Source organism: Piliocolobus tephrosceles, chromosome 13, assembly GCF_002776525.5.
Source record: "Piliocolobus tephrosceles isolate RC106 chromosome 13, ASM277652v3, whole genome shotgun sequence".
Lineage (NCBI taxonomy): Eukaryota > Metazoa > Chordata > Mammalia > Primates > Cercopithecidae > Piliocolobus > Piliocolobus tephrosceles.
Window position 1 is genome coordinate 46,573,850 of NC_045446.1, and position 9,663 is coordinate 46,583,512.

General features: G+C 59.3%; 1 protein-coding gene across 1 annotated transcript in view; it reads right to left on the reverse strand.

The window, feature by feature from the left end:
• The window catches only part of KCNC1 (potassium voltage-gated channel subfamily C member 1), a 46,321-nt gene extending 36,888 nt beyond the window's left edge, over nucleotides 1-9,433 (reverse strand). Inside the window, exon 1 of the mRNA XM_023230884.3 lies at nucleotides 7,663-9,433. Within this exon, the coding sequence (XP_023086652.1) occupies nucleotides 7,663-8,232 (570 nt within the window). The 5' untranslated portion in view covers nucleotides 8,233-9,433. The remainder of the gene's footprint in view (nucleotides 1-7,662) is intronic.
• Between the last annotated feature and the right edge of the window lie 230 nt (nucleotides 9,434-9,663).

Here is a 9,663-nt window from a genome sequence, read left to right on the forward strand (position 1 = left end):
TGTTTGGTTCCCCCAGCTCCTCTGGGAAGCTGAAGCCTAGAATTCTTGGACTCCCAGAATGTTAGAGTTGGGAAGAGCCTTAGTGGTCACTTAAAATGACCTCTGTATTTTACAGCTGGAAAAACTGCAGCACGAAGGGGTGGCAGGAGGAAGGGGTGACAGGACTTGCTCAAGGTAGCCCAGTTGGTTTCGAGGCCTGGCTAGATTCCTCTCTAATCCAGGTGTCTGATGCCTGCAACCTGGGTCTTGTCTGTGCTCTCATCTCTCCACACACCTGGGCTGATCCCTAATCCTGAGGGCCTGCCTGTCCCCAGCCCCCAGTCTCCAGAACTGACCCACACGCCACCAGCTCAGATCTCACAAACTGGGTGCCTCAGTGCCCAACGCATACCCCTCACTCCCAAAAAAATGAGGTCAGTGAGGGCAGGAGCAGCCAGGCTAAGTGTGAGGAACCTTGAGGGATGGACTTTCCCATTCAGCAAAAAGCAGGGAGGACACCGAAGTGAGGGGAATAGATGACCAAAACCCCAGAGGTTAAAATGAGGGCTGCCGATGAGGACCATGGAGGAGGCTGGTGGAAGGGAGCTGCAGGAGCAATGGCTGGGTTCCACGGCAGAAGGCCTCGGAGGGCCGAGCTGAGGGGCAGCCAGCGTTCCCACCATGTGTCACCCTGCACAGGGAGCTTCTGATCCTCCCAATCCTCCTGCCATTTCTCTTCAGGCCATATGGAGTCCCAGGGCCTGCATGGATGGGAGTGGGAGGACAACTGAGGCATTGTCACGAAACCTTCTTCCTTGGGACTGATAGAGCACCCTCTTAGCTCCATGGCCTGGCCTGGCCAGGCAGGGCCCTCACCTGCCATTACCCAGGGGCCGGAACTTGCTGACAGGTTCTGGATAGGTTGTTGGGAAAGAGTGGTTGGTCAGGAGGAAGAGACCCAGATGGAAATTCAAGCCTGGGGCACAGCAAGTCACAGGCCTCACCATCCCTGGAACAGGGACAGGAGGCAGTGCTGTGTAATGGTTACAGATAGAGCTCCAGGGTCAGACAGACTGAGGTCCAACTGCTGGCTCCACCGCTCGTGAGCTAAGTGACCTTGGGTAAGTTACTTAACTTCATTGAGCCTCTGCAGCTTTGTCTGTGTCACTGGTGTGGCAGTATAGTGCAGTCTTGCAAGTCTTGGGAGAATTATTAATAAATGAGGATATATAAATCAAATCCTTAAGACAGTGTCTGACACTGTGTGATTCGAGAAAGGAAGGGGGTTCTGGAAAATCCTGCTTGGGAATCCTAAGGATTTGGGTCAAGTCTGGGTTGGCTGACCTGAGAAGGTCTCAATCAGCTGTACTGTGTCCTTGGAGTGCAGGTATCTGTTTATTCCACCTCCCCCAGGAAGGAAATTAATGGGAGTAGATAAGAGAAGAACAGCATGTCCAGGTGGGGTTTGGTGTTCTCGTAAAATTGAGAGCCAAAAGAAATTCAGATGGTCAGGCCCTGGGACCAGAGGCCTAGGCTGTGAGTTTGAGTCTCACTGATTCCCTGTGTGGTCTTGAGCAAGTAGCTTTCCCTCTCTGAGCCTGTTTATTTTCACTGGATGAAAATATTGACTAGAGGTAGCCTGGGTGCGCCCATTCCCTGCAATAGTCCCATGCATATGTGAAGTGGTCCCTACCACCCAAATGGTTCCCCTGAACAAGGACTGGACAGCAAAGCACCCCTGCAGCCTGTCAGGCCCTCCTTTTCCTCTAAGCTTGCATCTAGCGGTGAGGAGCTCAGGCTGGGGTGGTGGCCAGGCTGGGCCCGCAGCTGATGGGAGGCAGTGGCTCAAGGCCCTGACCTTTTGGTCCAGAGCGAATCCCCTGGTCATGAGACCGCTCAGAATAGCTAGAGGCACTATATTCAGCTGTCGTGGAGGCCTTGAGATCCCCAGCCCAGGCAGTGGACCCTGGAATGAGCCCCCGCTGAACCCCCTCCCCCACCTCTGAGACAACCCCCACCTTGCTCCTTGAGAGACTCCAGCCAATCCCCTCCAAAGCTTCTGGCAGAGGCCAGGCCTCCTGCTCAGAGTCAAGGAGCACAGACTCCAAACGCTCTGAGGCAATGTGACACGAAGCACCTGCGAGCCAATAGTCAGGAGACAGGAGTTTCCGAGCCAGCCCTCAGCTAACCCACTCACAAGGGGCCTCAGGTAGCACACTCATCTCTGGACCTCAATTTCCTCATCTGTCATAATAACGGCTGCCATTCTACAGAGTATGCCAGAGGCTTACAGTATAGAGGAGAGATGAGCCCAAATCAAGCAAGGATGCTAATGAACATTTTATTACAAATCAGAGAGCTTCTCTCCCAGGAAGGGCCCTGGTTCTGACTTCAACCCAGCCTGGGGGCCCGGGAAAGCATCACTGAGGAGCTGCTGTTTGAGGTGGGGTGTGGGGGATAAAGAGGGGTGAGCCAGAGGAAAGAGTGCTCCAGAGGGCAGGGTATGTGCAAAGGCCCTGAGGCAGGAGAACCTGGCACATGCAAGAAGCTGAAACGAGGCCGGGTAGTTGGGGCTTGTTAAGCGATGGGGACAGTCAGGCCAGAGGAGACTGGAGGGACAAGCAGGGCCTGAGAGGCCACGCTATGGGCTATGGGCCAGCGAAGCACTGAAGGGTTCTAAGCAGGCTCGGGTGATCTGACAGGTCTGTGAGTTGAAAAGACCCCTGCGGTTGCCAGGTGGAGGATAAACTGAGCAGCCAGGGGCTGGAGGTGGGAGAGCAGCTTGGGGGCTGCTGGGGAGGTGGGCCTGAGGGGAACCATGGCGGCTTGAACCAGGATGGTGAACATGGAGGTGGAGGGAGAGGAGAGAGTCTACAGGAAGGGAAATGATAATACAACCAACAGTAGTAATAATAGTAGCCAACATTTATTGAGCACTTACTGTATGCCAGACCCTGTGGCTTGGGGCTATCCAAGCATTATCTCAGTTATCTTCATACCAACCCCATGAGGTCGGTTCTATCATTATTTCCATTTAGCGGTGAAGGGGCTGCAGGGCTCTGACCAGGAGGCGCTTGGTTTATGATTTTCACTACTGGGAGGGGGTTGGGGAGAGCTGGAGGAACCATTCAAAGACCTGAGAACCCCGCACAAGGATCATGGGAAGCAGGGGCACACTGTGGTGGAGGGCCCTTGGGGAGGCTGGGAGGGGAGCACACCCAGCCCCTTCTCCACTGCTCATGGGTCTCCTTCATACGGTACCATGACTCCAAGTGGGGCCCTGGCCTGGGGGAGTGGGCTCTGAGGTAAGGGGGTGCACTGCCTAGAATCCCCTGATAACAGCTCTGTCCCCCAGCCCTCCGCATGCCAAGCCACGACTCCAAGAGCCCTGTGTCAGCTGGGACCCAAGGGAGGAAGAGAAGCCTCTGGTTGGGGGTTTCATTCCTGCCACCAGGTAAATTTCCTTCCCAGGGAGCTGATGGGGAACCAGTTTTTATCAAGTTCCAAAGAGACAGTGACGGGACAGAGAGACAGACACAGGACAAGGGTCAGAGCAGAGGCAGGTAGCTGGGTGGATGGAGGTGGGGCTTCCCCAGCTTGGGGGCCATTGGCACTATTTTGGCATTTGGAAGGTCAAATGACTCAGGAACAGATGTTAACACACACACACACACACACACACACACAGGACACTCTGGCCTGCAGCACAAGGACCACCACTGGCCCTGATGGGACACAACAATGTCCCTGATGATGACATGCAAATCAGAGACTAAAGCTGAGAGCCTCAGACCTGAGCTGGCCCCCAAGGAAGACAGGAGGGCAGGTTTCAAACCAGGCAGCCCCAACACTCCCCTGCCTGCTCTCACACCTCTATGACCCCCTGCCCTCTGCCTGGTTCATTCCTCCCTGCCCCTCAAAGCTTGCCCCAGCATCACCTCCTCTGGGGCAGTTCTTATTCTCATGGGCCCAGGAAGTCCCTTCATAGCCTTTCCAAACTGTACCATCATCATCATTGTCTTGTGTGTGTCAGGGGCACCACCTCCCACCCCAGAACACACGTGGAGCTCATCCCATCCCAGCTCGTCCCCCCAACCCCTCATGCCCTCAGGCTGGTGCCCAGAGCACAGGAGAGGGGACCAGGGGAGCAGCTGCCCCAGCTAGCACTGTTGCCCCTCAGGAACTCAGATGGGCCCTTCCACCCCGACTACGCAGCCCCTGTCTCCAGGGCCAGCACCAAGGCCCAGGGTAGGTGGCAGCTCCTCAGGGAAAGGTGACCTCACCACCCTTCCCACACACTGACAGTGGCCTGGGCAGAACAGCATCTCTATTGAGGATAGGAAATGCCCTCAATTAGGCCACTCCAGAGTCCCAGAGACTGAGGCAGTGGGCACGAGGCAGCTCTGGAATCTCATCTTCCTCAAGCACACATACACCCGGGATGCACAGGACCTTTCTCTCACATATACACAGCACACTGACACACACGTGGGGTCTCACACACACGCCACACACACTGTCACACACACGATCTCACACACAGTCTCTGTCTTACACACGCCCTCACATACACACAGTGTGTCACACACAGGGACCCCCACCCCACACAGCCTCCTGCCTTATGTGTACACACATGTACACACACACACACAGCCTCACACATGAGCTCCACATATACAGTTTCACACTTGCCACACACAGCCACACACTCATGCAGACACGCTCACCTTGACTCTCATGCACTCCTCAAACCTCACACACAGCATCTCTCTTACACATGCAGTCTCTCTTCCTTATACACACTCTCTCCCACACAGTCTCATTCTCACACACGCACAGTCCATCCAAAACACAGAATCCACCTCTCTCTCACACACACAACCCCTGACACAAGGACTCATGAAGCTCACACAGAGTCACAGTCTCACCACACACACACACACACGCACACACACCCTGAGTCTCACATTTTTAATCTCACGCACACAAGTCTCTCACACACCATCTCTTTCACACAGAGCCTGTCTCACATATACAGCCTTTCCTTCATACACATATGCAATATCACACACAACATACTGGTCTAAATCTAGAATAACGACTTGAGTCCCGACCCGCCGGTGTGAGGAGGCGCGGGGGAGGGTAAACAAAGGTGACAGCAGAGGCGGCAGAGCAAAGACAGAGGGGGAGGAGGGCGGGCAGGCGGCTGGTCTCTGCGCAGATGAGCTGCAGAGAGGCAGCGCAATGCAGCTAGGCCAGCCAGGCCGCAGGCAGGAAGCCGGGGTTCTAATCCCGCTTTGCCCTCCTCAGCTCCTGAGTGCCCTTGGGCAGGTCCCTCTCCCTACGGGCCTCAGTGTCCTCAACTGTTCCCCGAGGGAGCTGGAAGGGACCACAACCCTCCTCGGAGGCCACTGGGGAGAGAAGGTGGCTCAGACAGGCTGAAGGGGAGCACCCACCAGCACCCACTCCTATCCCAGTACCGCCTCGCCCCGACCACCGGATGCCCACTCTTTTCCCTCAGAGTCCACTCTTCAATGAGTATTCACTTCAGAGATTTTTTTCAAGACTTTTCTGTATGGTTTTGCACACCAATAGAACCTCAAACCACACTAGCTGGCCCATTTGTCTGCCTCGGGTGAAGGCCACCCGCAGCCTAGAAATGTCCAGTGGGAGGAGAGGGCCAAGGGAGGGGGTTTGAATATGCTCCACTGCCCCCTGCCTGCCCTGAAACTCGGGACACTGATCAGAGCCCCAACACTGAGTGCAAGGGGTAGGGCTGGGGGACCCAGCTCTTGCTTGGGAGTCAGGAGACTGGGCCTAACCCTTGCTTCTGGGGCCAAAGTTGGTGGGGGAGCTGCTGTCCAAGGTCAAGTGTGGGCTGAATGGGCAGCTGCTGTAACCCAGGCCTCTGCCCACCCCCACCCCAACATGCACTGGTTCAACCTCCCATCCCCCTCCTCCAGCCCCTCCCCACAGCTCAGCCACAGCCTCCAGTTACATAACCCTCTAGCTGTAGTGGCCTCTGACAGGAAAGGGAAGGGGAGGGAAGCCCTCTGAGGGTCCCAGTCCACTTTGGGGAAAGGCAGGAGCTGGTAGCTAGCCCAGGGGAGGATAGGGTCCCAGGAGAATTGAGTTCTAGTCCTTCTTGGCCTCTTGCTCCCTGGGTGACCTTGGTCAGGGTCCTCAGTGGCAAAACACGGGCCTGGCTCTCTCCCTGTTGCCTCCCCTCATAAACAGAGTTGTTCTAGAATTCAAGGTATCAGACTGACCCACTATCCACTCCCCACATGCCATACTGTGTTTGATCTCAGTTAACAGATCTACCAGGTCTGTGCCTAAACATAGATTTTCTCTGCCCATGGGCACTTGAGGGCCCCCCAAGTCTCCTCCTTCCACTCTCCTCTGCAGCTTCCTAGCCCTCTCCCCTGGCTCTGGCTTAGGCTCCAGTGGGCAGGAGGGGAGAGATGCAAAGTAAAAGACAGCAGGGCAGAGGCAGTGCTTTGCCTGGTAGGGGCTGAGGGCAGCTCATGGATGCAGGAGGGGCTCTCCTTTAACTTCTCCACTCTACCCTTCCCCTATAGGCCTTAGGGTCTATCTTCAGGCCTCTAAGGACAGAGCCCAGTGAAGGCTGGGAGTGCCTCTTCCAGGGTGGGTGCTGTTACCAGTTCCTCGTTTTGGGCTCAGTCACTTATGGTCCAGCAGCAGCAAAGCCCTTGAGAGTTCACCAGGCCCCCTCCCCCATTTTACAGGTGAGGAAACTGATCCAGAGAGGCCATCTGCATCTGAGGGACCAAGGTCAGCAGCAGCGTGTCTTTTTTTCCTGGAAACAAGCGGGTATGGCTAAAGGGGAGTGGCCCATGAAGACACACCCACCTCTCACACACCTTCTCCTTGTAGGTTCCCCCTTAAGGACTCCCTCTCCCCACCACCTGATGTCCCAGAGGAAGCACTGGCATAAGCCCAGTGACCCACTCCAACACCCTCCCCTTTCGACAAGGAAGGGCAGGCTGTGATCTCAGGATCAGGGGCTCAGAGGGACCACCCCTACCCTACAGCCCAGCCCTCCACCAACTTCCAAGTCATGGAGATTAGCCATGGAGATGCCCTCCTCAAAATTGCTGGAGGCTGCTTCCTGAGGAGGGGGCGGCTGTCTCAAGCAGCCCAGCAGGCCTCAGGCCTTTTTGGGGGACCATGGCTGGCTCCAGATGCCCCTTTACCTGGACAGGAGGAAGGGCTCCCAGCTTCCCTTCCCACACTAAAATCTCCAGGGCAGTTCATACTTTGACAGTGCACCTCTGCAAAGACACAAATGTGCACGGGCAATCGCTCATGCACACTCAAACATACACACATGCTCACGCATTCCCACTCCACACTTTACCCACCCAAATACACTCCACCACACTTACAGAAATCTGCACACACAATCTACTCATACACACAAACACACCCATTCATACTCATACATATTAAACTTGGCAACACACAGACTGACATACATAGAAAACCAGAACCCCGGCAGACACCCTTTCTCTCTTACCCTGGTATGTGCACACATGCGCACACACCCCCTTTCGATTCTGAACTCCCTAGGCGCCAGTTCTGCGGTCCACCCCTGCCCGCGGGGAGGCACAGGACGCTGCCTTCCCGCCCCGCTCTTCTGATGGGTAAGTTGTCACTTACCCGCGCGTAGCGGGACGAGTAAGGGTCCTCGAAGAGCGCCCAGATGCGCGGCTGCCAGCGGCGCCAAAAGCCGCCAGGCCGGCCATCGGGGGAGTCACTGAGCGCCAGGCGCTTGGTCATCTCCAGCTCGTCCTCGCCGTCGCCCGAGTCACCGGGGCCCTCGGCGTCCGCGTCGTCGGCGCTGTTGTCCAGGGGCGCGCCGCCGAAGCTGTCCAGCGCCTCCTCGGCGTCGCGGTGCTGGCGGTACGTCATCCAGCAGCAGGGCTCCACGTCGGTCTCGTCGATGCCCCAGAAGGCCAGCTCCTCCTCGTAGAGCGGCCCGCACACGTCGGCCGGGCAGTGCAGCTTGCCCGTGCGGTAGTAGTTCAGGATGTGCGCGAAGACGCCGGGGTGGCGGTCGAAGAAGAACTCGTCTGCACGCGGGTCATAGTCGAAGTGGCTGTGGGCGTCGGGCTCCGCCAGCCAGGCGAGCCGCGTGCCGGGCAGCGTGCGCAGGGTCGAGCGGTACGTCTGGTGGCGCGTGCCACCCACGTTGATCACGATGCGCTCGCTCTCGTCCCCTTGGCCCATCGCGGCGCCCCCTTAGGCATGGCGCGGCCCAGCGACACCCATGGGAGCGGCCGCCAGGGGGAGTTGGCGCCGGGGAGGGGGGCGCGCGGCCTCTTCCCCCCTCCCCCCAGCCGTCGGGGGGAACAGAGGTCCGCGGCTCTGGCCACCCCAACGAGCGAGCCAAGCCTCTCTGGGCGCTTTCCGTCGGGTGCGGGTCCAGGGGAGTGTGCAGGATCCCAAGGGTCTCTAGGCGCCAGATGTGGGAGGGAGCTGGTCCGGCAGCGGAGGAGGCAAAGGAGGAAAGAAGGCAGGGAGAAAGGGAGGGAGAGAGGGAGGGGGAAAGAGGGAGAGGGGCGGGCTCAGCGGTGAGACCCCGGAGGAGGGGAAAGAGGGTTGGGGGGCCGGTCTCCCGTTCCCATCTCCGCGGGAAAATGGAGAAATAGGCACAAAGCTTTTGGGGGGAAGGTCAGCCGCTCCTAGGGCCGGACTAGAGGCCAGCCCCCGGGAGGGGGAGGGGAGGAGACCGGGCCGGGAAATTCGCGCTCCTCTGTGCGGTGGTCGCCGCGGCGCGCTCTCGGCGCGGGGGAGATGGATGCCGCCTGCCTTCTTCCCTGCGTGGCCGGGCTGCAGCTCGGGACGCAGGGCGGGCTCCGGCCCCCTCCCTCTCTCCTTGCTTGGCTGCCTGCTCCCCCCGGCGGCGGGCCCGCCTGCCTGCCCGCCCTCCTCGTTCTTTCTCCCCGCCTCCTGGAGATGGCGGGCCCCCTGGGCAGGGGCACCCGGGGTGTTTCTCGTGCGGCTAACGCCGAGCCCTGCTCTCGGTGCGCCCGGGCTCCAGCTGGGGTTCCGCTGGGCTGCGCTGGGACTCGGGCTCCCGCGGCGGTGCTGAAGGGACAGCTCCCGGCGGTCGCGGAGCTGCGCGGGGCCAGGCGGGGGTTCTCCCGGCTAGGTTTGGTTTGCGGGGCCGGCGGGCACTGGCTCCGGTGCCTCTGCGCCCCGCACTCTGCTCCTCGCTTCGGGCAGGCGGTGGGCGCTGCCGGCCGAGACGAGGGGCTGCGGAGGTCGGGCGGGGAGGCGGGGGTGGCGGGTCCGGGTGCGGCGAGGTGAGGCCGGCGAGGCCGGTGAGGCGAGGCGCGGAGCGGCCGCCGCCGCCGCCGCGACGCTGCTGCCGCCCGGGCTGCTGCTCCGCTAGCTGCTCGCCCGTCGCCTGCTCGCTCGCGCGGTCCGCGTCCAGCCCGCCGCTCTCCGGACACGGGCACACGGCGCGCGCAGCCGCACTCGCCCCCGGAGGAAGGCGCCGCGCTGGGTCCTAAAAAGCCCTGATTCCGCGCCCCTCTCCCAGCACCGCACCGAGCCCGGCCTCCTTCAACCTCGGCGCTGGGGGCGCCCGCCCCGCGAGGCTCCTGCTGCTCCCGGGGGACCCGCCCACGACCCGCCCTCGGGGAACGCCACTCC